This window comes from Chionomys nivalis, chromosome 18, assembly GCF_950005125.1.
Source record: "Chionomys nivalis chromosome 18, mChiNiv1.1, whole genome shotgun sequence".
NCBI classification, from domain to species: Eukaryota; Metazoa; Chordata; class Mammalia; order Rodentia; family Cricetidae; genus Chionomys; species Chionomys nivalis.
Genome location: NC_080103.1, coordinates 8,812,909 through 8,840,175, shown reverse-complemented (window position 1 = coordinate 8,840,175; position 27,267 = coordinate 8,812,909). Strand labels below are relative to the sequence as shown.

Genomic DNA, 27,267 nt, shown 5'->3' with positions numbered 1-27,267 from the left:
CTCACATCTCGGAGGGGCTGGGCTGCAGCCGCGCGTGCTGCGCGGGCTGACGGAGCGCGAGCCCCTGCGGGGTGTGTGAGCCCAGGAGCACCGAGCCCGACTCTGGTGAGTGAGCCTGCGGGGAGCGAGGACACCTGCGAGGTGGGTGGGCCCGCAGGAGTATGCCTGAGAGGCCGGGTGGAGGCGCCAGATGCCCTCCTCCTCCTGGGCACAGGTGCTGAGTTTAGGAGGAGGGGCGGTCAGAGTGCGGTGGCAGAACTAAGAGCTTGGCCCCTGCTCCGGTGCCAGAAGTAAGTGACTGGTACCGTGCCAGGTGTGGGGCACCTGAGGGTAAGGTTATTCCCAGGGCATCGAGCGTTTCAGCGCTACGATCTCTGGAGGTCAGGCGCTGGCCCTTGGGGCAGAATTTCTCTTGGAAACCAGCGTCGGGGCGGGAGAGGGTTAGTCGTATAGGAGCGTGGGTTCAGAGACTGCGGTGGCGATATCAGCAGGTGCTGGTGTGGGGGTGACCCCCCCGCCCCGCCAGTCCTTGCTGGCCTCTGACACCCTCCTCTGGCTTTGGAAGTGCTCTGAAATGTGGGGTCGTTCTCTGACCGTTTGCCCACAGGTGAAAACGGTTGCCAGTAAGACGCTAAGGTCGGGATATGAGGGCACCCCCATCTCCTTGCTAGGTGTGAGATTATTTAAGGTTGTTTCTGTCTTTCTATTCATGCCAGGGAGAATTTTTCCTTCTTCCTCTAGAAAGAACTGTGTGTGTTCTTTCTCTAAGAGAGGGGCATCAAGAAGCATAAATCCCTGGACCCCAAAAATGACTGAAAATGTTTGCTTTTTCGGGGGAGTGGATCGTGGATTGATTGAATACTGGGTTTCACGTAGTCCATGCTGGCCTTGCAGTTGTTGTACTGATGAGGCTGACCTTGAACTGATTGCAGGCACGACACTGCGCTGGGGTTACAGGCGTGTGTCACCACACCCACCTATAAGTTGTCTTCTTCCCTGAGGTTGATGTCAACCCTTCCTTTCCAGAGAATATATATTTCTTCCTTTAGTTCTGGGTTGGGGGGCACTGGCAAGATTTGGGAGTGCAGCTAATTTTCTTGCTGCATTACAGAATCCTCTTGATTCCCTGGAACCCTAGCAGGCGTCCCGATTCCTGATCTGTGATAAGTCACTGTAGGCACTAGTGGTGCAGAGAGACAGGCAGAACCCCCTAGGAGACCAGAAGACTAGGGGAATGCCATCTCCAAATTCCCAGGCCACATGAGAGGTATATACTGGGCCCCAGATAGCTTCTTACATGAATTTCCTTGCCTTAGGCGGCAGTGGAGGCAGAGTCAACCTTAGTTTGGCCCCTTTGATGCTCTGTCTGAAGACAGTTGCTGTAATTGGGAAATAATTAGCAACCGCTATGTTTGTAGACAAGCTGCCTACATGGTCCAGGGCACCTTCCTTTCCTGGGTATTTGGGAGTATGGGTCTGGCTCTGGGGACTGTCAGCCCAGAGATTTGCCTGATTCTAAGAGGATTCTGGCTTCCTGTGGTTCCCAGGCAGACTTGCCTGCCTTTACCCTCCTGGGAGGGGAGGGGAGAGCCAAGTGCCTGGGAGTTGGTGAAGGTAAGTGCAAGACCAGGAATGCAAGTTTGGGAGCCAGAGAGGGAGTGGTGGAGGGAGACAAAGTCTTCCTGTCGTAAACTGGCCTGTCACCACGATCCAGGTGCGTCTGTAACTCCTGCCTCCTCCTCCCTCCCCACCTCTGCCTCCGCCTCCAGAGCCTCAGCCCTGGCGGGTAGGCTGGGGAGCGCTCCACTCCTGGCCTCATCCCGCTGCTGTGGTGGGGAACCACTCTGGTCTGCTTTGCCCGCTCCCAGGGTAGCCTCCCAGGCCCTCCCTTCCCTTTGCCTCTCAAACCAGTCCAGCCAGTTTGCAAGGGCCCAGTTCTTCATTGTGTTTTTTACCCCCACTGGCCAAGCAGCTCCAGCTTGGCTCTCAGGTTTCTGCTTTTTAGTGGACCTAGTCTGGAGTCCCCTTAGGGGGGGTGTTCTGTTTGGGCCTACAAGGAGCCTTCTTATCAATGATAAGTCACTGAACTTGCCTTTTTAATTTTGACCATTTGTTTGCTTTTTTTTTTTTTTTATTACCACTGAGGTGGTTCTGATCGATGTTCTTTTAGTCCCCCGTCCCGCCCCCCCCCCCCCCCCCCGCGTCTGACTGCTGTTATTCAGCATCTAGCATATCGCCTGGCCCTGTGTACATCAGTCCTTCCTCCACACACCCGAAACCACCCCACCCCCCACTTCCTGCCAGAAGTCCAGGGACCCTGTCACTCCTGGTTGGAAGCCAGCTGCGAATGGCTGGGCCAGAGGTGATGGAATTGGGGCAGGGCAGGCTAATGAGTAACTCGGGGAGAAGTGGCTGTCTGGTACAGGTGTACCGTGCCTTCTCCCTGGGTTCAGTCAGGGATGGCAGAGGCAGACAGATGGCGCTGAATTAACTTCTGGCCTGGTCTTTTCCCACAGTACAGTTGGTGAGAAATGCCCTGGGCATGTGCCAGGAGAGGGAAAAGAGGGTCAGGCATCTGGTGAGAGCACAGGCCCTGAGCTTCTGTTGGTCGCGATCATTGTTTACCTGCCTAGGGCTTATGCAAGGTCTTGGAGTGCCCTGCTCTCTTGGCCCCACCCCACTGTCCTCTGTAACTGAAGGCGGGTAGGTTTCGGGTTTTCCGTGTTGAATCATTTAGAGCTCTGTTTTCTGACCCACCCTAAAGATCTCTCCGTCCTGGCCCCTGACCCACATGTCCTGGAACTCAGAGTAGTTGAGGGTGGAGGTGTGTCTTTGGAACCTAGGGGAGCACTGGATAGCACCCCTACATTGGCTGGCACCCTGGGCCAAGGGGTGGACACTTTGCTGTGCCTACATGGGAGCTCCTTGTCCAGATCTGCAGATACACTGACAGGGCAGAACTTCATTATGAATAAATCATGTGACTTCTGGGAGCTGGCAGTTTAGGTACATCTATGGGGCAGAGAGTCCAGACCAGGAAGATGTCTCCTTACTAAGGCACAAGGAATGCTATGAGACATCCACGAGCATATCTCTCTGCTGCTGGGAGAGTCTGCCTTGGTCAGGACACAGCCTTCAAAGAGTATTCATTTACATTCTCCAAGTTCCAGGCGGAGGGTAGCTGGGAGTCTTGGTCTTTGCCCTGGAGGAGCTCATGATCTAGTGGAAGAGACAGGAACTAATCTCTTCAGTAGGTGTGTGGAGGTAAACTGAGGTAAACCTGCTGGGAATATATGTAAATGATGGGATCTCTGCAAGAAACTCTGCTTTTCCCAGCGAGAGAAGCACTGCTATTTCTTTCTCTTTTCGCTATCCGCCAAACTTGTGCATGCTTTTCCATACACGCGGGGCTTTCTCTTTTCCTCTGAAGCCCCTTCCCCGTCTGCCATGCAACTGCTTGTCTGCCTTGTAAGGTTGGGTGCTGACCTCCATTACTAAACCTGCCTGCTTTCTTAAATGCATGCCTTTCCCTTGTTCTACTTCTGGCAACTTCTTTCCATTTCCCTCCTCCTGGCATATGCTGTGATTGACAGTTTGCCTGTCCTATTGCTTTTTCTCAAACTCTTGTTTGTAAGCTTCCTTCTGTGTCCATAAATTCTTATATTGATGAAACTTAAGACTCCCAAAGAAAGAACCTTAGTAAGTTCAGGAGCAGCCTAGGTAGACTACATAGACCCTTTCTCAAAAAAAAAAAAAAAAAAAAAAAAAAAGTAAACATAAAATTATTCCATGTGGAGAAAAAAGAAGGCAATCAGCTTGTTTATTATGTATTTTTATTGAGGCAAAGTCTCACTGTGCAGCTGAAGCTGATCTTGAACTCCTGGTAATCCTCTTGTCTCAGACTCACACGTGCTGACTCTAGAGCAATGGTTCTCAAGCTTCTCAATGCTGTGACCCTTTAATGCAGAGCCTCACGTTGTGGGAACAGACAATGAAAGCATTTTCATTGCTACTTCGTAACTGTAATTTTACTACTGCTATAAACCATAATGTAAATATCAGCGTTTTCCGACGGTCTTAGGTGACCCCTGTGGAAGGGTCCTTTGATTCCCAAAGGTTCGCCGACCACAGGTTGAGAACCACTTCTCTGGTGGTGCTTCTTTTTCTTGAGTAAGGTGGAGAGCTTCTCCCCCACTGCCCTCACAAACTTAAATATTCTGCGTTAAAAGTGTGTGTGGGCTGTGCCATGGAGGAGGTGCATTCCTGTCAGTCACAGCCCCAGGATTTCCAAAGTGAATTGTTCTCAATAAAGGGTTTCTCCCTCCATTTGGGAAGGTCTGGGATTGCTAAGAATGCCCTCAGTGACCGGTTCTCCCCATCCCTTTCCCACCTGTATTCTGCTCCTCCTCCCATCTCCTCCCTTCAGCTGCCCTGGTTTCTGGCTTCCTAGAGCGTCTACTATCTCTGAGAGGGACCTTGCCAAGTTTCCTTGGCCCAACGCCCCACAGGGCGGTTGGATTGGGTATGATTGTTTTTCTGTCTGGCACACCTGAGGTTCCTCCCTCCAGCTTGGTGCTGGGCTCCAGTAGAGACCAGCAGAAGTGAGGAAGCTGCATTTGTTGTTTAATTTGCTTGGACCAAAACCTCCCTCCCCAGTTCCAGGAACCAGAGCACACCTGGAAGGCATTCCATTTACTGAGGCTACGCTTGGGCAGTGTGGACCAGGAAGTTGGCCTCTGGATAGCCCTGGCTGTGTCCCACAGCCTGCCTGCTCTGGGTCCTTGGGCTGGCACACTGAAACCTATGTTGAAAGGATGGGAGTGAAGCTCTGTTGGTAGAATGCTGGCCTGGCACAGAAAGCCCTCGTTCCATCCCAGCACTGCCCAGGAGCTCACCCTTGTAATACCAGTGCTCAAGTGGAAACAGAAGGATCAGAATTCAAGGTCATCTTCAGCTGCGTAAAGGGTGTGAGGGCAGCTTTGGACCATGTAAAACACTGTCTCAAAAAAAAAAAATCATTTTTAGGTCCTCCCTCTTACTTTTCTGTCTTGGTGTTGTGGATTGAATCCAGATCTCACACATGTTAGAGAAATGCTATACCACTGAGTCACAACCCAACCCAGAGTCCTTTCTGAGATAGGCGCTAGTCTACACGCTATCAAGTTCAGAAGAGACAGGAAGCTACACAGGGAAAGCCCAGAGAGTAAACCCGTCTGTGTGTCCAGCCCTCAGGACCTTCACCCCAGACAAATCGCTGCTGTCAGTAACAGTTTGTCTTCCTGGAAATGGGTGCCCATTTTGTCATCTGTATATTTTAATAAACTCTGCAGTAGGAGGCTTTTTTCAAGGGAGTGGAAGAATCAGATAGGCAGGTTAGGGGTCTGCCTTTGCGTGGGAGAGACCGCTGGCTATCTGTGCTGTATGTGCTGTATCTTCGAAGTCGTACTAAGCCGCAATCCCCAGGACTGCATAAAGGAAATGAATTATTGTTGGATCTCTGGGTCTCAAAATATGTTATCTGTTTTATTTTTTTTTCTTCCTATGTTGGAGAAATCTTGTACATACTAGGCAAGCTGTCTATTCACAAACTACCTTCCCAGCTTTTTCAAAGTGGACCGCGAGTATCAGCATCAGGTGGGAGAAGTTGCAATCAGAAACCGGGGATAGACTCTGAATTCTACATTTCTGCTGCTCAGATAAAATATGAGAACCGTTTTCTGTAGAACGCAATGTTCCCTAAAACTGGCTTTCTACTTCAGGCTCCTCAACTAAAACTGTTTTCTTCATATTTTAGGACCCCTCCTACATGTGGAGCAGGCACACATGATGGCTGATCCTCGGGGCCCTGTAGACCATGGAGTCCAAATTCGCTTTATCACAGAGCCAGAGGGTGCTACTGAGATGGGCACCCTTCGTCGCACTGGGCGTCGTCCTGCTAAGGATGCAAGAGCCAGTACCTATGGGGTCGCTGTGCGCGTGCAGGGCATTGCTGGACAGCCCTTTGTGGTGCTTAACAGTGGAGAAAAAGGCAGCGACTCCTTCGGGGTCCAAATTAAGGGGTCCAACAACCGGGGGTCCCCAGGAGCACTGAGCTCTGATTCAGAACTCCCTGAGAACCCCTACTCTCAAGTCAAGGGATTTCCCGCCCCTTCTCAGAGCAGCACATCTGATGAGGAGCCCAGGGACCACTGGAATGGAAGACTGCTCCGGTCCCAGTCGCAAGCCTCCCTCACAGGGCTTGCTTCGGTGGGTCCTAACAATCGGAGCGCCAGCTTGTTGGAGCTAACCCCTCCAAAGAAGCCCCTGGTTAACACCATTGACACTGCCCCCTTGTCTTCAGTGGACTCGCTCATCAACAAGTTTGATAGTCAAACCGGGGGCCAGGTCCGCGGTCGCACTGGACGCCGCACGCGGACACTTCCCCACGAACAGCGTAAGCGGAGCCAGAGTCTGGACAGCCGGCTCTCACGGGATACTCGCGAGGATCGGGACCGCCAGTCCTCCAACCACTGGACCCCTGGGACAAAGTATGACAACCACGTGGACAGTTCAAAGCAGCCGCCTCAGAGCCAGAGCCCTCTCAGCAGCTTTAGCCGGTCCCGGCAGACTCAAGACTGGGTCCTTCAGAGTTTTGAGGAACCGCGGGAGAAAGCACAGGATCCCGCCATGGTACAGGTCAGATGGCATCCCTCCCCACTGCCAACCCCAGCTTTGCATCTGCCCACGAATCCTTTGCTAATTCAGATAGCACAGCGCCGAAAGTCTGCCTTTTGTTCCCCATCTTATCCACTCAATGTCCACATGCACAGCTTACTTTCATGGTGCAATTCTAAGGAGAATGGAAGCGAGCACGGGGAGTGAGCTGTTCTGCAGTCATCAGCACACAGATATTTGCTAGGTCTAGCACCGTTGGTGCAGGCTGGAGGGTATGGGAAGCTCCCCTGCTAGTCTTTCTCCTTTTTAACTCAGGACTGAATGGGAGACATGTGCCTTCTAGAGCTGTGTGCATTTACAAATCCAGCACATCTGTTGGCGTTAATGACAGATTACTTGTGACACGGGTCACAGCTGGTTACTGAGAAAAGTCTGATGTACAGCAATAGTGCAGAGATCTACCCTGCTTGGACTTTTTGGGGGGCTGTTCCTCAGGCCTGAGCAGTGTTGTTCGCCTCCCAGCTGCCACCTTTGCTCCATTTGAACTACATAATACTCTGGTCTGATCTTTTCTCCCTTCCTCTCTTCTTCCTTTCCTTTTTTTTTTTTTTTTTTTTAAATTTTCCCTCCAGTTCAAATCAACTCCAGACCTTCTCCGAGACCAGCGGGAGGCAGCACCAGGCAGTGTGGACCATGTAAAGGCCACCATCTATGGCATCCTCAGGGAGGGGTGAGTGGCGTTCACCTAGTAGTGGGAGCGCACACTTCCTTTCTTGTCCCTCTGGCTTCTTTTCCCGTCTCTTTCCTAGTCTCTCCTCCCCTCTGTTCACCCTTGCTTCCGTCCTTCTGTCCCGCAGAAGCTCAGAAAGTGAAGTCTCTGTGAGGAGGAAGGTCAGTTTGGTGTTGGAGCAGATGCAGCCTCTGGGGGTGAGTGACCTTTTGGGGTCAGGACTAGCACCTTGAGGGCCTCCAGGGATCTGGATATGGGCTCACTTCCCACCCGCTTGTTCCCCCATACCTCTGGCAGATGGTTTCTCCTGCTTCTACGAAGGCCCTGGGAGGGCAGAGTGAGCTTACCCGAAAAGTGGAGGAGCTCCAGAAGAAGCTGGATGAAGAGGTGAAGGTAAAGCAGTGCAGTGGGAGGTGTGAAGGACCGCGGGGGAGGTGATGTCCAGGGATGAGCTAGACTGGAGGGGAGGGGCGTCTTACTGAGTATGAATATCCTTGTCTGGGCCTCGTACTCACAGAGATCTTCCTCGCTCTGCTGGACTCATGCCCAGCTGGGCCAGCTCTTCTGAGTGGTCCTGTCTGTATTGTGTGATACAATAAATCAAGATCCTAGTCCCAGCAAGGCCTTTGACATTCTCTGGAACTTAATGGGCGGAGCATATAACTACTTCCTTTTCATTATCCCTTGGTGTACATGTCCAGGGTCTGCTATTGACTGCTCAGAGGAAGCTTGAGAAACTTGCTATTGTTCTCTGTCCAGGGGTGTAGCTCAGCTGATAGAATGCTCACTTTGCATTCTATCACCAAGTGTCCTAGATTCAATCTCTAGTACTGAACACAACCAGTTGTGGTGGACTTGCCTTCTAAGCCCTGCACTGAGGATGTAGAGGCAGGAGGATCAGGAGTTCAGGGTCCTTTGGCTATTTGTCAAACTAGGGTCACATGAAACCATGTCTCAAAACCAGAAAAGGCTGGGCGGTGGTGGCGCACGCTTTTAATCCCAGCACTCGGGAGGCAGAGGCAGGTGGATCTCTGTGAGTTCGAGGCCAGCCTGGTCTACAGAGCAAGTTCCAGGACAGGCTCCAAAGCTACACACAAAAAGCAAAAACAAACAAACAAAAAACCAAAACTGCTTACATCCTACATGTCTCGAGTCTTTTTCTCATCATACTTATGATGGTGATGATAATGTCATTTATCGAGTGTAATTTTTATGGCAGATACTGCTCTGGGTAAATACATAATCATCACAGTGACTGTGCAAAGAAAAGTGTGTCAGAGGATCTTCTCTGAGAAATCTGAAGATGAGGCGGTTAGGGGACTTGCTGTGGCAGTGAGGGTGAGACGATGCTGCCTCTCTTTAAAATATAAGGGCACTTTTTATTTTTACTTTTCTTTTTGAGGTTGGAGGACAGGGTCTCAAAAGGACTGACTGTGAACTCACCACGTTAGCCAGGAATGACCTAGAACTTCTTGTTTTATTTTTTTGTTTGTTTTTCTGAAACAGGGTTTCTCTATATAGCCCTGGCCATCCTGCAACTCACTTTGTAGACCAAGATGGCCTTGAACTTACAGATATCACCTGTGTGCTGGGATTAAAGGCGTGCACACCACCACCCAGCCAACCCTCTTGCCCCTGCTTCCTAAATTTGGGATTCAGATGTCCATCACTATAAACTGGGCACAGTTTATGCCTTGCTGGGGATGGAACCCAGGGATTGTGTATGTTAGGCAGGCACTCTACCACGCCCCTGCCCCCTCCCCCCGCCCCAGCCCCTTCATAAATGCTATTTCCTCTTTTCCCAGTATTGCCCTGTACATAGTTAGGACTCAGCTCCTGTTGGTTTGCAATCCCCTTGTTAAGGAGAAATTGGTGCAGATTAATGGTTATGTGGAATCAAACTTAATGGATTCCAACTTTGATTCTAGTAATTGTTGGCTCTGTAACTAATCTCAGTTAAGTTCTTCAAGTATTCAAATCCCCTTCCCTGATCACTAAGTGAAGATAATAATATACTCTTTATTTGTTGCAAAACAGATTACTCCAAAACTTAACAGCCTAAAACAAGCATTTCTCAGTGTCTGAGGACTGAGAATCAGGGATCAGCTTCACTGAGTAATTCTGACTCATGGCTATTATTACTAGAACACTTAGGAGACTTTTTTTTTTTTTTTGAGACAAGATTTCATTCTAACCCTAGGTGCCTGGAATTCACTGTGTAGTTCAGGCTGGCCTTGAATTTATTGTGATCTTCCTGCTTCTGCCTCCCATGTGTCAGGATTACAGGCATGTGCTGCCGTTTGGAGCTATTCTGGATCTGTCTACAAGCTTTTCCTGTTCTCCATTTCTTTCCCAGAAGCGGCAGAAGCTGGAACCATCCAGGGTTGGGCTAGAGAGGCAGCTGGAGGAGAAGGCAGAGGAGTGTAACCGACTGCAGGAGCTGCTGGAGAGGAAGAAGGGGGAGGCGCAGCAGAGCGCCAAGGAGTGAGTCCCGCTGGGGGAGCACTGGGGTCAGCTTCAGGGCCTGGGCTGGGCCTAGAGGTCCATTCTCGGGGTCTGAAGGAGGCAGATGCAAGGGGGGCAGAGACTGTTTTCTTTCTCCCTTTCTGTGTAATAGCGATAGTGCATGATCTGGAGATGGGCTCCCGGGCATGCCTGTCTGAGGTTCTTAGTTTGTCAAATGGCCTTAAAAATATCAGCTACCTCACAGGGCCATTGTGAGGATTTACTCACTAGTGTAGCAGATGTCCTCTGTCTGTGACCGACGTTGTCTATGTGACAGGCCCTGGTGTGGGCTCCTGAGGAACATCAGTGAGCCGTGCAGGCAGGGCCCTCCTCTCCAGAATCTTCGCTCCAGAGATAGGGAACAGAGGGTAGAGAAGTGGAGTGTGTGCATGCATAAACTGTAACTCCTGTCGGCGGTGAGTGCTGCAGACTCGCTCACCAAGGAGCAGGTCGCAGTTTTCATTGAAGTAGTTGGGAATAAATGTTCATTTAAGATTTGGACAGGGGAGCTGGACAGTGGTGGTGCACACCTTTAATCCCAGCCTGTGGGGGACAGAGGCAGGCGGATCTCTCAGTTCAAGGCCAGCCCGGTCTACAGAGTGAGTTACAGGACAGCCAGGACTGTTTGTTACACAGAGAAACTCTGTCTCAAAGAACCAAAACAAAAAAAAGAAAAAGAAAACAAAGAGATTTGAGCAAGGGCCTGGAGATGACTCAGCTGGTAAAGGTATTTACCACAGAACCGGAGGACCTGAATTTCGTCCCTGGGACACACAGGTTGGAAAGAGAGAAATGACTCCTGCAGGTTGTTGTTGACCACCTCCCAGATGTTTCCCTCACACACACACAGTAAACAAAAATATAATAAAGGGAAAAAAGATTTGAATAGGGGCATGGTGTAGTTTATTGGTGAAATGCTTGCCCAATTTGACAAAGTCCTTCTATTCCTTCAAAACCAAATGTGCAAAAAATAGAGATTTAAAGGAAGTTTAAATGGATGGATGTATGGTAAGCCAGCAACTGCAGAGGATAGTATCCAGTAATGCCATCATCTCTTGATAGGCTTCAGAACATGAAGCTCCTCCTGGGCCAGGAAGAAGGATTACGGCATGGGCTGGAGACCCAGGTGAAGGAGCTACAGATCAAGCTGAAGCAGGGCCAGAGTCCTGAGCCTGCAAAGGAGATTCTCGTAAAGGTAGGAAGGGGTGTGTGTGTGTGCTAGCCTCGGTCCCTTCAGCATCCCCAGGTCTGCTCATCCACTGTTTGAAGTGCGGAAAACAGGCAGGTGTTCACCAGTGCTCTTCAGTGTGCTTTCAGGCACACTCAGAGGTGGTGTGAGGTTAGAGACCAGATGACAGCTCTGCCTTAGACTCCAGGCAGTTTAGAGGGCAAAAAGCACCTAATACTATACTAATGCAAAGTATAGTTTCCTTCTGGAGGTGGGACTTTACGAAGTTGTCCATTCTGGCCTTCAGTTTGTGATTCTTCTGCCTTCGTCTTCTAGATACTGGGGTTAGAAGCGTATGCCACCCTGCCAAGCTCTCATAAGTATTTTTGGCTAAGTGGTTGAGTTGTTTTTTGTTTTTGTTTTTGTTTGGTTTTTCCTAGACAAGGTTTCTCTGTAGCTTTGGAGTCTGTCCTGGAACTAGCTCTTGTAGACCAGGCTGGCCTCGAACTCACAGAGATCCACCTGCCTCTGCCTCCCGAGTGCTGGGATTAAAGATGTGCACCACCACCGCTGAGCAAGTTTTTTTTTAAGGATTTATTTATTTTGTATACAGTGTTCTATCTGCATGTACCTTTTTTTTTTTTTTTGGTTTTTCGAGACAGGGTTTCTCTGTGGTTTTGGAGCCTATCCTGGAACTAGCTCTTGTAGACCAGGCTGGTCTCGAACTCACAGAGATCCGCCTGCCTCTGCCTCCCGAGTGCTGGGATTAAAGGCATGCACCACTACCGCCCGGCCGTGGTTGAGTTTTTAATAGACAGAATGAATCCTAACATGGTCCCCCGCCTGAGCTTCCACCTTCCCTTTCTCCAGGACTTGTTAGAGACCCGGGAACTTCTGGAAGAGGTCTTAGAGGGAAAACAACGAGTTGAGGACCAGCTAAGGATGAGGGAACGGGAGCTGACAGCCCTGAAGGGGGCCCTGAAGGAGGAGGTAGCCTCCCATGACCAGGAAGTGGAACACGTCCGGCTGCAATACCAGAGAGACACGGAGCAGCTTCGCCGGAGCATGCAAGATGCGACCCAGGCATGTGACAAGAACCGGGGCTGGGAGAGGACGACACTGTCAGGGAATGGGGCTGCCTTATTCGTGTATTTTTGAACTTTTCATGGCTGTAGTTAGGAACCTTCCTAAAGGACACATAAGATGGTTAGGAAACCTTCCAGAGCAGAGAGGAGTTACAGGCTAGAAATAGCGTAAGGATGTGTGGCCAAATCCATGGGGAAATACTGGAGGGGGGCTTCCTGCAGATCACAGGGAGGCTGTCACTTCTTAGCATCACACGGCCAGGGATCACACTGTCACTCTGTGATGCTCTCTGGGCCTCAGCTTCCTCTTCTACCTTTACGTGAAGGTACCTTGGGTGCCCATTTGCCTCCTTCCGTAGGATCATGCTGCATTGGAAGCTGAGAGGCAGAAGATGTCTTCCTTGGTCCGGGAGCTGCAAAGGGAGCTGGAGGAGACCTCAGAGGAGACTGGTCATTGGCAGAGTATGTTCCAGAAAAACAAGGAGGAGCTGAAAGCCACCAAGCAGGAGTAAGACCTTCCTGCTTTTCTCGGGGGCATTTAACCTGACTCTTTACCCACTGCCTTTCCCTCCTACGAGGCTCTTCCATATACTCTTTCCAAAGCTGGCATTTTCCAGATCTACTCCTTGAGAGTGGTGCCTGTGGCAGCAGCCTCCAGAGGGCTGTTCCCTTTGTCCTTTTCATCTCCCCATGTGGGAAGTCTCACTTTGATCTTCTACCCTTTGTTTCTAACCCTGCTGGGCTCAGACTTCTGCAGCTGAGGATGGAGAAGGAGGAGATGGAAGAGGAACTTGGGGAGAAGATGGAGATCTTACAGAGGGACTTGGAGCAGGCCCGGGCTGGTGCAAGAGATACTCACCAGGTTGAGGAGCTCAAAAAGGTACTTGGGCCTGGGCCTGACTGCAGGTCGGGAGGACTCCTGCCTCACTGATGCACCTCTGCCCGGGCTAGTGGGGCTGTGTCCAGGAGTGGGGTTTTCAGGCTTCATCCTAGCAGCTCAGTTTTGGCTGTCCAGTTCTTCAGGACTGGTCTCCTCGTTGGCTATAGAGTTTCCTAAAGAAAAAGACTATCAGCAGCCAGGTTGGGGTATAGGCAGAAGCTGCTGGCTACCTTTTAGAAGACATCATGTGGATTTGTAAAACTCCAGGGTCATTTTTGCAGGCTCAGAGCCTTAATTTGGTTAGCACTTCAAAAACTGCTCTTCCAGGAAGGAATTCATTAACTACGTGATGAAGCAAATGTTTTGTTAGAATGTCTGCTTATTACTTTACCTTGAGAAATATAATCCCTGGGCTGGAATGCTGGGTCAGCCTGGCTGGCTGACCTTTGGAAACCAAAGTGTAATCTGAAGGCTATTTGGTAAAGCAGAGTCTGGACATGGAACTTAAGGGGCCCAGTGTTTGATTGCATCTCCCAGTTTCCCAAGCCACAGTCTTGCTGGCAGGACGGTGACACACACTTCCCTTTGATCTTCTTTAGAAAGTCAGTCCTTTTTTCATCATGCGTGGATATGGTCCATAAAAGGGTCATGAGAAAGTCATAAAATTTAAACCCAGTTTCATACTCTTGGTATTGTAGTATATGAAGGATAAGAAAAGCAGTTAATAGGCCAGGTGGTGGCTCACCTTTAATCCCAGCACTGGGGAGGCAGAGGCAGGTGGATCTCTATGAGTTCGAGGCCAGCCTGATCTACATATTGAGTTCCATGACAGTCAGGGCTCCAGAGACTTTGCCTCAAATCTTCCCTCCAAAAAGACCCCCCCCCCCGAGAGGGGGCTGGAGAGATGGCTCAGAGGTTAAGATCACTGCCTGCTCTTCCAAAGATCCTGAGTTCAATTCCCAGCAACCACATGGTTGCTCACAACCATCTGTAATGGGGTCTGGTGCCCTCTTATGGCCTGCAGGCATACACACAGACAGAATATTGTATACATAATAAATAAGTAAGTAAATATTTAAAAACACCTCCACAAAAACCAAATAAAAACAAACAACAAACCAAACAAAAAAGAGTACAGTTAATTATTTGGGCATGACATTTGTGAAGTTACAGGTATCGAGGAGAGTCTGAGACCTATGGCTGTATCAGCTGTCATAGCCACTTGACAATTCTCCAGATGATCTCATTCATTATTATGCCTCAAAGAGGAGGTATATTTTATCTAGTATTTAACAAAAATATGAATTAGGGTAGCAGACTAACCAAGTCCAGCACACACCCTTTTCTTTGCGATGAGTTTGGTTAGTGTGTACACTGGAGTACTGCATGCTCTGCCCGTCAGTCTTGCTAGCTAGTTATAAATTTCAAAAGTGCCTAGAGGGAACCATAATTGACATTTTACCTGCCTTTTTAAAAGAAATTTAAGATGCAATAGTATTTATTCTTTCACATTTTTGGTATATTTTTTTTTAGATGGCCAGTTCTGTTTTAGTCATGAGTTCATTCTTCCTCCTCATGGTTTGTCAGTGTTATATCTTTTTATTACTATTTTTTTATTTTGATTAGCAGATGGTCTTTTATTGAAATATTTTCTCTTGCTGCTTCTTAACTAGCTGGGCATTCCACTGCACCACTGTTGATGTCATCAATGATGTCTTGAGGGTGGCAGGGTCCACATTGCAGCCCACAGACTGTGCAGTACCCAGGATTGCTTTAATAGTTCCAGAAAGTTCTGTTGACGATCTTGTCGAAAGTGTTTAATGTTCTTCTGCCTCTTTCTGTCTCTTGATGACTCCTTGAGGACTTTGATGATCAGGGCAGAGGGCACCACCTCAGTCTGGACCTATCTGTCCTGGATGGTCCGTTTCACCGTAATCCTCAGACCTTTTCAGTCACTGGTTTCCTTGGCAATGTCATCACCAACTTTTTTGGAGACAGACCCAGGGGGCCTATCTTGGGGGTCAGGGCGGATATAGCACCGACCTCACTTCTGGTGTACCACAAGTACACGACTTTGATCTCCTTAGGGTCAAACTTTGCGGTATGGTGGAGGTGGCTGGTGTCAGATAAACCCAGATTAGGGACGATCGAAGAAAGTTGCACCATAGCCTCTTCTGAACTGAAAGCTGAAAAGAGTGTTATATCTTATGTGCTATAAAATTCCTCTGTTTATACACATGGTCATACTATGTAGACTTTGCTGGCCTTGAACTCACAGAGATCTGCCTGCCTCTGCTTTCCTCTTGTTGGGATTAATGCACCACCACACTTGGCTCCAAATTTCTCCTAGTCAACAGTTTGGCAGTTTTTAGTATATTCATTGTACGGCGAAGCCATTACCATTACCTAGTTACAGAATATTTTAACCTCCCCTACAGCATCCCATGCTCCTTAGCGGCCATTCTCTCCATGCCCTGATGGCCTTTTCTCTCCAGATTTGTATAAGATGGATATTTCATATCATTGCAATTCTGTTACTTGTAGCTTTTGATTTCTGGCTTTCATCTTTTTCATCTGGTGTAATTTTTTCAAGATTCAACTGTGTGGTACCAAGTGCCTTCATCTTTTTGTTTGTTTACATGATACTAGGTTTTAGAGATAGGGTCTCACATAGTCCAGGCTTGTCTGGAACTTACTATGTAGCAAGGATGCCTTAAACTCCTGAGTTTCCTGGCTCTGCCTTCTGTGTGTTGGATTATAGGTGTGCACCACCACGTCTGGCTTTATCCAGCTTTACGGCTGTACAATGTCCTATTCTTGATTTTGTGTATTTTTTTTTTTTTTTTTTTTTGGTTTTTCGAGACAGGGTTTCTCTGTGGCTTTGGAGCCTGTCCTGGAACTAGCTCTGTAGACCAGGCTGGTCTCGAACTCACAGAGATCCGCCTGCCTCTGCCTCCCGAGTGCTGGGATTAAAGGCGTGCGCCACCATTGCCCGGCTTGATTTTGTGTATTTTGTTCATTTTCCAAATTTAGGAAATCCTGTGCTTGACACGGTGACTGATCATGCTATGAGCATTTATGACAAATTTTTTGTGAGAACTGTCAGTTTCATGTGCATGTCACTAAGAACAAGCTTGCTTTGTCCTGTGCTCAGCTTTTGTGAATCTGAATTCTTCTCTCAAGTGGCCTTAGCATGTATACTCCTTTCCATGATGTACGAGAGTCCTATTTTCTTAGCTGTCCTCACTGTTTCCGTTCCCTTAGGAGCTGAGACGCACCCAGGGGGAACTTAAAGAGCTCCAGGCAGAGCGGCAGAGCCAGGAGGTGGTTGGGCGACAGCGGGACCAGGAATTAGAGAAGCAGCTGGCAGTGCTGAGGGCCGAGGCTGATCGAGGCCGAGACCTGGAACAGCAGAACTTCCAGCTACAAAAGACCCTGCAGCAACTGCGGCAGGACTGTGAAGAGGCGTCCAAGGCAAGGGGAGTGGGCCCAGGGCTCAGAGGTGGAGGCTGAGGGGTCAGGAGGGCTGAGAAACCAGAGCCTGCAAAGCTACCTGTGATGGGTATGTACTGAGCTGTTCTGGAGGCTCGTGTGTGGTGAATAGCAGATTATGGCAGGGGAGGCTGCATCTACGTAGGGGTAGGGTTATGAGGAGTCCCTGGCTGGGGCTACCCCTCCATACCTGGCTCCTGTGAGCTTCTGGTGGGTGCTTAGGTGGCCCGTTTTCCTGGATAGGCATGTTTACTCACATGAGCCCCACGGTCTGAGCCAGTTCTCCCACTGTCCGCAGGCTAAGCTGGCGTCAGAGGCAGAGGCCATGGTGCTGGGGCAGCGTCGGGCAACAGTGGAAACTACACTCCGGGAGACCCAGGAGGAAAACGATGAGTTCCGAAGGCGCATCCTGGGTCTGGAGCAGCAGCTGAAGGAGGCCCGAGGCCTGGCGGAGGGCGGGGAAGCGGCAGAGGCGCGACTTCGGGACAAAGTGCGCCGGCTGGAGGTAAGCACTCCTGGACCCCCTGAACTTCTCCCGTCGAGCCTTTTTCAGTACTCAGCCATTGGTTTTAGTGTGCCAGATGCCCTGCGCTCCCTTCTCAGTGTGCGGCCTTCGTTAGCTGCTCCTTTGCCCTCATCATACCTGTTAAGCTTGGGTTTGTTTCCTGGAGCGACTTGGTGTGAATGTTTCAGACTTTGCACTGGTATTTTTCTCTCCTGCCTCCCTTCTCTTTGCTTGTTCTGTGCTTTGATTTTTTTTTTTTGCTCGTTCCTCCAGCCTGTTTGCACTGCCCACTCTTTGTTGTTTTTTGAGACTGGGTCTCACTATATAGCCCCATCTAGCCTGGAACTTACTATGTAGACCATGCTGGCCTTGAACTCACAGAGGTCTGCCTGCTTTCTCCTCACAAGCTCTGGGGTTAGAGGTGTGCTGTGCCACCACAGCCAGCACTACCTTTTCATTAGTAAACTCCCCACTTTCCCCTCCTCCTACCTCCAATGCCTTCTGCCCAAGTTTTGCCTTCTCTCAGCCCAACTGTCCCCTGCCCCCTCTTCACAGGTAGAGAAACAGCAGCTAGAGGAGGCTTTGAATGCTGCCCAGGAGGAGGAGGGGAGCCTGGCAGCAGCCAAGCGGGCTCTGGAGGTCCGGCTGGAGGAGGCCCAGCGGGGGCTGGCACGCCTTGGGCAGGAACAGCAAGCATTGAACCGGGCCCTAGAGGAAGAGGGGAGGCAGCGGGAGGCCCTCCGAAAGAGCAAGGCAGAGCTGGAGGAGCAGAAGCGTTTGTTGAACAAGACTGTGGACAGACTCAACAAAGAGGTAAACACAGGTTGTGTGGACCTGTAGGAAAAGGCATTAAGCCTGCAGAAACTAGCCCTGGAAGTGGGTAGGTTGTGTGACGTTCATTTTCCTCAAGAGAGGATTGGGCCAAATCTTCCTCTTTTTTTTTTTTTTTTTTTTAAAAAAAAACTTCGCTGGGCGGTGGTGGCGCACGCCTTTAATCCCAGCACTTGGGAGGCAGAGGCAGGCGGATCTCTGTGAGTTCGAGACCAGCCTGGTCTACAAGAGCTAGTTCCAGGACAGGCTCCAAAACCACAGAGAAACCCTGTCTCGAAAAACCAAAAAAAAAAAAAAAAAAAAAACCAAAAATCAAAACCAAATAAAAAAAACCTTTTATTATTATTATTATCTTGTTCTATTTTTTGAGAAAGGGTCTTTTCTGTGTAACCCTGGCTGTCCTGGAAGTTACTATGTGGACCAGGCTGGCCTTGAACCCACAGAGATCCACCTGTCTCTGCCTCCCAAGTGCTGGGATTAAGAGTGTGTGCCACCATACTTGACTCTTACTGTTATTTTAAAATTGGGTTTATATACCTGTGTCTATGTCAAGGTTTATCTGTGTGCATGTGAGTGCAGTACCCAAGGAGGTCAGAAGAGGGCAAGTCTCCATTGTGGGCACCAGAAACTGAACTCGGGTCCTCTGGAAGATCAGTGTTACTTTTAACTGAGCCATCTCTCATCCTTTTTTTTTTTTTTTGAGACAGATCGCATGTAGCTAAAACTAGCATTGAACTCTATAGTTGTGTGCTACCATGCCCAGCTCCAATGTGATATCCCACTTACATATCAGTGGTTTTGCCCTGGGGTCTTCATTCTTGGAGTTTCCTTTAGAAGTCTCAAAGACCTAAGCATAAGAGTCATCATTAGTAAAGGTTTAAATTGTGGGGAGAGGAAGAAGCAAAGAAATCAAATTACTTCTGCTGGTAAGGTTCTTCCTCACAATCTTGTTTTTACAAAGCAAGGTCAACTACTAGCAATGTCAACTGAGAAAAACAAACATTTTATTTTCTCTGAATAGTACTTAAGGGCTTGTCATAGTTCAGTAGGCAGAGTTTCTTTTTTAGTGGTATATGTTATAACCATGTCACCTTAAGTTTGCAGAAACATGGTCATTGAAGGTTTACTTAGTATCAACCACATTCAATATTAACAATGTAGGTACTGTTGTTATCCCATCTTTTTTTAAAAAATAATTTATTTACTTTTGTTTCATTTGCGTTGGTGTTTTGCCCACATGTGTGTCTGTGTGAGGGTGCCAGATCTTGGAGTTACAGACATTTGTGAGCTGCCACGTGGGTGCTGGGAATTGAACCCGAGTCCTGGAAGAGCAGTCAGTGCTCTAACCACTGAGTCATCGCTCCAGCCCTGCTCTCCCATCTTATAGATGAGAAAATGAGACCAGAGATAAGTGATAAAGCTGTGGTCTATCCAGACATTTGTTTTCTTTTGTTTTTAATTTTTAATTTATTTTTATTTTATGTGCATTCATGTTTTGCCTGCATGTTTGGCTGTACGAGAACAGAACTGGAACCAGAGTTATAGACAGCAGTGAGCTGCCATGTGGGTGCTGGGAACTGAACCTGGGTCCCCTGGAGGGGCAGGCAGTGCTCTTAACCACTGAGGCATCTCTTCAGTCCCTTGTTCAGACATTTGAATACTCGCCATACGAGGGGTGTAGACCAGGAGAGCTGGAGAGGGCTGCCTGGCAGAGAGGAAGCTCTTACGAGACGTCTGGGTGCTGTGACTGGACACGGGAGAGAACATTGGGTATAGAGGTGCAGTGTGAGTAAACACTTTCCCCTGCATTTTAGCTGGAGCAGATTGGGGATGACTCCAAGCTAGCCCTGCAGCAGCTCCAGTCCCAGATGGAAGATTACAAGGAAAAGGCCCGGAGGGAAGTAGCTGATGCCCAGCGTCAGGCCAAGGATTGGGCCAGTGAGGCCGAGAAGAATTCAGGGGGGCTGAGCCGGCTTCAGGATGAGGTAGGAGCCTAAGTGACGGAAAAGTGTCCTTGGTTTGAAGGTCACTGCCCCTCACTGAAGCTGTGAGCCGGGAGTGCTGGGCGCAGACTTGGGTATAACCACTGGAGGGGGGTGTGTTCACATGAGGACAGACAGGAGGGGATGCCGCACATCAGAGTCGCCTGGGAAGGTTTTTAAAAATCTTGAAATTTTTTTTTTGCTTTTGTTTTTGTTTTTGTTTTGTTTTTGTTTGTTTGGTTTTCAAGACAGGGTTTCTCTGTATAGCTCTGACTGTCCTGGAACTCACTCTGTAGACCAGGCTGGCCTTAAACTCACAGAGATCCATCTGCTTCTGCCTCCCTAATGTCGGGATTAAAGGTGTGTAAGGTGTGTGCCACCACCACTTGTCCAAGATTTTTAAAAATGTTAATGTCTCAATATAATTTTTTATTACTTAGGTCATAATCTGGGACCTAGGATTTTTTTTTTTTTTTTTTTTGAGATAGGGTCTCACCATGGCTAGCCTTACACTCACAGAGATCTGTTTGACTATGTCTCCTAAGTGCTAAAGGATTTAAGGCATGCACTACCATGCCTGACAGGATTGGTAAGTTTTTTGTTTTTGTTTTTGTCTATTTTCTGTTTTTTTGAGATAGGGTTTCTCTGTAGGACGGTCCTGGCTGCCCTGGGACTTGCCTTGCAGACCAGGCTGGGCCTCAAACTCCTGCTTCTGCCTCCCCAGTGCTGGCAGACTGGTAGTTTTTAAAACCTCTTTAAATAGGCACAGTTGTGCCTACTCCCCAGTAAAACTCCCAAGTGATTCCCATTTGTGCAGTGAGTTTTAAGGCAATGAGGAAAGTGAACTAGAAGTGATTGTTTCTCACTATGAGCTGGCAGCTCAGGGCAAGCGCTTTGTCACCAAGCTGTGGTCCCTGCCTGGCGCTAAAGAATGTCCGTGGCGGAGTACTTCCCATGGGCAGACCGCTCCCACCTTCTACTCCTACGTTTCAACTAGGCTGAGCTGTTGTGTATTGTCTTTGGACCCAGCTGCAAAGGCTGCGGCAGGCCCTGCAGACAGCCCAGACTGAGCGGGACACAGCCCGGCTGGACAAAGAGCTACTGGCCCAGAGACTGCAGGGACTGGAGCAGGAGGCTGAGAACAAGAAGCGCACCCAGGATGACAAGACCCGACAACTGAAGAGCCTCGAGGTAAAGGCACAGACAGGCTGGATGGGGAGAGAGGGCGGTTTGGGGCTAGCGTGGTGAGTTTTGAGCAGAAAAAGGAGCCAATGTATCCGAAGCCTTTTTCTGTGTAGATAATAAAATTCAAGAGGTTTTTTTTTAAGCTATGAACTAAATGCAGATGTTGAGAAATTTATAGATGTCATGTAAAAAAAATTGGATTTCTGTCGTGTTTTGCGTTTGGACAGTGTTAGCACTGATCCTCTTAGACCTGAGTTCTGCTTGTCACTAGCTAGCTGGAGTTGAGCATGGCTTTCTCCCTTAAGTGAATGGTAGCCTCCAGTTTGCTGTGCTTGTGTAAGAATAATAGCAACAAGAATATAATGTATTGTGGGCGTGGCACTTAAGACTCATCCTCGGAATCTCCCTGGGAGGTAGATGGTCTCACTCCATTTCACAGATAAGGAGACCTGAGGTGCAGAGATAAGTCACTTTCCAGTGGAGTAGGTCCCGCACCAGAACGTGGGAGGTCTGGTGTCCAGGCCTAGGAGGCTGACCCGAATCCCATGCTCTTACTTCTGTATGGTACTGCTGGGCCGCCTAAATTTCCCCACACTCTGGGAATGCTGCTTCTGAGGGTTTCCATCCTGGCCTCCGCTGGGAAACAGGAGCTTCAGTTTTTCTCTAGCGTTTGCCTTCCTTGTCAGCAGAGGGCGCTGGCTCCATGGTGGTTTTGAGCAAGCAGGAGCAAGCGGAAGGTTTCTGGAATGTGTAAGGGGAAAAATCTGTGGGACTGAAGTTTTGATGGGGGTCTTGATCTGCATTTGGTGTTCGAGGGCCCAGAATTTGGTACAGAATTGACCTTTTATCCTTTTGCTGCAGGAGAAAGTCTCACGGCTGGAGGCAGAGTTAGATGAAGAAAAGAACACGGTGGAACTGTTAACAGAGCGTGTGAACCGTGGCCGAGACCAGGTGACTACTCCCCACCGTAACACCCCAGCTTTCAAAGATAGCTCTGCTCTCCTTTCATAACCTGGGGGGTCTGGCAAGGCAGGCCTTCAGGCTCTCCTCTTTTGGGAAGGGGCAGACAGGTTTCCTTAGGTGGAAGGAAGTCAAGAATTGGAGTCTGCGGAAAGCCCTGGCGGTCCAGGCTGTGCTGACCCTAGTGAGGACTATTTCAATTCAGGAGTCCTGGTTGTGGGATTTGGGAGCCTTCTTTAAATTGTTTCTCCTATTTGAACAGTTAAAACCTCTTCTTTTAACCTGACACCCAATCAGTCATGTCACTTTTTTGTTTGTTTTTGTTGTTTTTTGAGACAGGGTCTTTATGTAGTCTGGCTGGCCTTGGAACATGCTCTGTAGCCCAGGCTGGCCTCAAACTCACAGAGATACACCTGCCTTTGCCTCCTGAGTGCTGGGATTAAAGGTGTGCGCCACCACGCACACTTCCAAACATCACTTTAATCTATAGTATCCCACTGTTCCCCTCCATAAAAACCCTATCAATATCATAATGCAAAATACGTTCAGTCCAATTTTAAAAGTTCCTGTAGTCTTTCAGTTCCGATACTGTTCAGAAGTCCAAAGTTCAAAATCTGTTCTGAGACTCAAAGCAGTGTTTTAATTGTAAACTTTGCACCCACATCCAGCGTCCAGGGCTCCTGGTGATATCATTTGACTCTGCTGGTCTTGGGCAGTCCTTCCCCTGCAGGTTTGCTGCTTGTAGCACGCATAGCCTCTCTCCTCTCCCATCAGCTCCTTTTGGTGCCTGTATCTTCCCACTGCAAATGTCCCGCATTCCCAGTGCCTGAGACATCTTAGGTTCTCCAGTGCAGATTCTGCAATAGCCTTTTGGGAGCTGCTTGCAGGAAACTGATTTTCTGGGATACAATTCAATGTGATGAGGAAGGGGCAATGACAGGTAGCTTCATGTATGATGTATGATGGCCTTCTCTAATCTAGTTAGGCCATTGAGAATAGGGTGCTGGGAATTCTAGGAGGAGAGTACTTAATTGCCTGAGAATTTGAGGCACTCGGGGTTCAGAGAGTGTCTTCCAGGGATCTGGTTCTGTTGACTTACTTTGCAGGTTTAGCTGTGATCTTCCCTGAGTCTAATTCTCCCTCATCTCTAACAGGTGGATCAGCTGAGGACGGAGCTCATGCAGGAAAGGTCTGCTCGGCAGGACTTGGAGTGTGACAAAATCTCCTTGGAGAGACAGGTGAGAAGAAGTCTGGGGATAGACTCAGGACGCCAGACAGAGGACCACCTGGAGTGCTAACCACAGGATCTCCCATCTCTCTCAGAACAAGGACTTGAAGACCCGCTTGGCCAGCTCTGAAGGCTTCCAGAAACCCAGTGCCAGCTTCTCTCAGCTTGAATCCCAGTATCAACTGTTACAAGAGCGGCTGCAAGCTGAGGAGAGGTGATACGAACCTGTCAGTCATCCCTCTCCCCGCCCCTTGCTCCTGATCTAGAGCAGAGTTGTGGAAATTCTGGGATGGGAATGACCCCTGGGTCTTTGGGACTTCCCTAGAATTCTCCCGACCTGCTGGTGAGGCTCATGACAGGAAAGTCCTTGGAGGTGGTCAGTGCTAAGTAAAGGCTTCTTTAGAGATGGCAAAGCTAGAGACCGCACTTTCCTGCTCTTTCTTAGAGAGAAGACAGTTCTGCAGTCCACCAATCGAAAACTAGAACGGAGAGTTAAAGAGCTCTCTATTCAGATCGATGACGAGCGGCAGCATGTCAACGACCAGAAAGACCAGGTGAGGGCACGGCACCCTGTGGACAGCAGCCACAGGGGTGAGGGCACGGCACTCCTCTGTGGACACGAAGCCACAGGGGTGAGGGCCTGGCACCCTGTGGACACGCAACCGCAGGGGTGAGGGCACAGCACCCTGTGGACACGCAGCCGCAGGGGTGAGGGCATGGCACCCTGTGGACACGCAGCCACAGGGAAGTACATTAGGTGCTCTCTTGAAGGTCACTGTCCTCATAAGTCTTCTGCATTTAGAATTTGCTTGTGTAAGGACAGAGATTAGTTTGAGAGGTCTAGCCTAGGGTAGTTATAGCCTTTGTATTGCGTGTGCTAGTTTCTCTAAGGGTTATATGTCATGAATTCACCGAATCCCCAAATAACCTTTGGGTTGTGCTTGTGTGTAGGTGTATGTGTGTATTCATGTGCACAAATGTGCACATGTGTGGAGGCTGGAGGACAACCATGGGTGTTGTTCATCGGTCCACCTTCCATCTTTTTCTGTTTTGAAACAAAATCTATCACTGGTCTGGAACTTGCCAAATAGGTTAGGCTGGCTGGCTAGTGTGTCCTAGGGAGATTACATGGCAATCTATTTCCTTTATTGGCTGAACTGCCTCCTTAGCTCCCTAACCTGCCTCTCAACAATTCCCTGAGGCTGGAGGATTTACATAAAGTCACAACATGGGTGAGGGGGATTGTCAGAACATTGCAGGGAAGGTTCCAGCCCTTGGAGTAAGCTTTCCTAATGTGGGAATACCCTGTCTTGCTTAGCTAAGCTTGAAGGTGAAGGCTTTGAAGCGGCAGGTGGATGAAGCCGAAGAGGAAATTGAGCGGCTGGACGGCCTGAGGAAGAAGGCACAGCGTGAGCTGGAGGAGCAGCATGAAATCAATGAACAGCTCCAGGCCCGGATAAAATCCTTGGAAAAGGAAGCCTGGTATGGCCATCTTTCTGTACCTTGCTCTGCACCATGCTCATGTGGGGTAGGGAATGGACCCTCCCAAGCCTGATAAGGAGAACTATGTAGTTCTTTATCCCTACATAGAAGGTAGACTAGTCAGGTCTCAGTATCTTAGCTTCCACCGTTCCCTTTGTCTCCCTAGATCCCTGGTGAGGAGGGGACCGCGTGCTAGCTTTAGGTCTTAGTGTGGAAGGGTGATGGTCTCAGTCCTGCCCCTTCTCTCTCTGACTCAGGCGGAAAGCTTCCCGCTCAGCTGCTGAGGCGGCCCTCAAACAAGAGGGACTGAGCTCTGACGAGGAATTTGACAGCGTCTACGACCCCTCATCCATCGCATCCCTGCTCACAGAGAGCAACCTGCAGACCAGCTCCTGTTAGCGCATGCTCTGTTAAGGACCATACGGGCTTGAACCTATCTCAGCCATCCCTCCTCTGCTTTGCTCTGTCCTGCCTGCCTGAGTCATTTTTTTTTTCCCTATGGGTGACCTGATTCAGACTTAAGACTGGGAGGGGTCAGAGTAAGGGTGATAAAACATTAGCAATGAGCTGGTGGTGGGCTTGTCCCTGCCACTGGAAGAGTGGATAGGCCTGCTGAGCCCTTCCTGTAGATTCTGACCTCTCTGTCATCTCCCGTACAGCGGGACTAATGGCCAGCATATCCACTGAGGGGGACTGCAGAAGACAGGGAGGGATGGATATTGCCATGTATGTAAAGCTTTATTTCTTTAATATTTAACCATATGGCTCAGGGAAATACCCAATGTTCTGCTCCCTGGATCCCTGCAACCTTTATTCCTCCCACTCTGGAGCAATGGAGGGAGCATTATGGGTAATGGACATGCAGGTGTGGCTCTACCCACTTCGGATATTTTTTGCACAGTCATGGGCCCACGAGTAGTCCCTAGCATCTCTTCAGTCGCAATAGTTTTGTTCTCTCCACACCACTGGGTCCAGGGGATCTGTCCTCTTTCCGTCTTTACCATCCCAGCCTTGCTGCTTTACTCTCAGTGCCTTAGCAGTGTGAGATGGAGATGCTGCCCTTGCCTTTCCTAAGCCTGCACTCATACCTCTCCAGAGACCAGCCTTTCCTCGCTGGGGCCAGCCTGCCATTCCCCACAGGCTGCTCTGCCAGCCAGCCCCTAGGAGAAGGGCTTCTGAAGCCTGGGTAAGATGGTGGGGACTGGTTCTCCTCAGGGTTCCATCTTCCTTCTCGCCCACCCCCTGTCTGGGAACCACGAGGACTTTTTACACAGGTCCTAAAAGCAAACATCTAGTCCTTATGGCCTCCTAGTGGCTTCTCTGACCAGATGTCCCCAGCCTCCATGGGAACCAACAGATCTTTGCTTTTCTCAGGAAGTGAGATTCCTGATTCAGATCTTTGCCTGGGGTTAGACGATGACTCCCAGTAGAGATGGGAAGGGGCATTGGAGAATGTATTCCTCCTCTGAGTTCTGGGGTGTGCCAAGCTCTGGTGGGTGAAGGTAATGGATGGGGATGGTTCACCTCTTATTTCCAAAGTAAGTTCTGTTCTCATCAATCACTTGTAATTTTATGAATTAAAAAAAAATCCTGCAAATCAGATTGTCTTGGTTTATTTTAAATTAAATATTTAAATGACATATCTATACTGAAATTCCTGTCTTTATTTTCATGGCTAATTTGGGGGCTCACTCAAAAGTTTGTTGTTGTTTTTTAACATTGTGTGTGTGTGTGTGTTTGGTGTGCTTGTAGCATTCACATATACATGCATGCATGCATGCACGCACACAATTGTGGAGGTCAAATAATAAATTTGAGACTCCTTTCCACAGTGTGGGTCCTGGGGATTGAACTCAAGTCGTAAGGCTTGGCAGCAGGCACCTTTAGCTCCTAAGCAGGCCCTATTTCAAGAAGTCATTTAAACTGTACTTTAAAATGAAACTTTATTTTAGATGTCTCTCATAACTGATCAGGGATCTAGGAAACATGGACTACTTAAAAGTAACAACCTCTGGGAAGAGCAAGGAACACTGCAGTAGCTACTTTCCATTGCTGTGATCAGACACCACAAGGGAACCTAGACAGAGAAGTGTTTATTTGGGCTTAGGGTTCTAGAAGGATAAGAGTGTCACCATCATGATGGCAGGCAGTAGCAGGCAGGCAGGAAGTTGATTGCTCACATACACAGGAAAGTAGAGTGCAAACTGGGAATGGTGTGGAAGTCTTTGAACTCTCAAAGCTTGCCCCAGTGATATAATTTCTTCAGAAAGACTACACTTCCTCACCCTCCCAAACAGCACCTTCAACTGGGAACCAAGTGTCAAATGACAGCCTGTGGGGGACTTTCACACCAAACCGCCACAAGTGCCTTTGAGGGGTAGAGGAGACCAGAACCAGGTTTTCCTCTTGTCCTGCGTCACTCATAGCCCCAACTTTTATCTTTCAGGTATAGAGTTTTGCATCCATTTCTTACTATCCAGTGACTTGGAGTCCAATTCCAATTCACATGAAGGAGCCAGCTGTTCACCAAAACGAATGAATTGTAGCTGTAGTGGTTCTGCCTACTCAAGCTGGTCAGCC

At 49.1% G+C, this 27,267-nt stretch overlaps 1 protein-coding gene and 1 pseudogene across 2 annotated transcripts; one reads left to right on the top strand and one right to left on the bottom strand.

Annotated features, from left to right (window-relative positions):
• On the top strand, positions 1 to 26,279 carry Cgn (cingulin). Of its 2 annotated transcripts, none has more exons than XM_057794109.1 (21): positions 1 to 105; positions 5,795 to 6,675; positions 7,287 to 7,384; positions 7,512 to 7,581; positions 7,682 to 7,777; positions 9,741 to 9,868; positions 10,952 to 11,084; positions 11,928 to 12,140; positions 12,502 to 12,650; positions 12,890 to 13,022; positions 16,287 to 16,496; positions 16,813 to 17,019; positions 17,575 to 17,832; positions 19,665 to 19,835; positions 20,862 to 21,023; positions 21,879 to 21,968; positions 23,132 to 23,215; positions 23,301 to 23,419; positions 23,651 to 23,759; positions 24,524 to 24,687; positions 24,945 to 26,279. In XM_057794109.1, exons 2-21 carry the CDS (start codon positions 5,824 to 5,826, stop codon positions 25,084 to 25,086), a joined length of 3,588 nt encoding a protein of 1,195 aa, XP_057650092.1. In that variant the 5' UTR covers positions 1 to 105; positions 5,795 to 5,823; the 3' UTR covers positions 25,087 to 26,279. The 2 variants fall into 2 exon arrangements, with proteins under 2 accessions (XP_057650092.1, XP_057650093.1); XM_057794110.1 differs by lacking the exon at positions 1 to 105 and adding an exon at positions 5,573 to 5,634.
• Positions 14,688 to 15,596, bottom strand: LOC130889433 (60S ribosomal protein L12-like; annotated as a pseudogene).
• Positions 26,280 to 27,267: the final 988 nt, after the last annotated feature.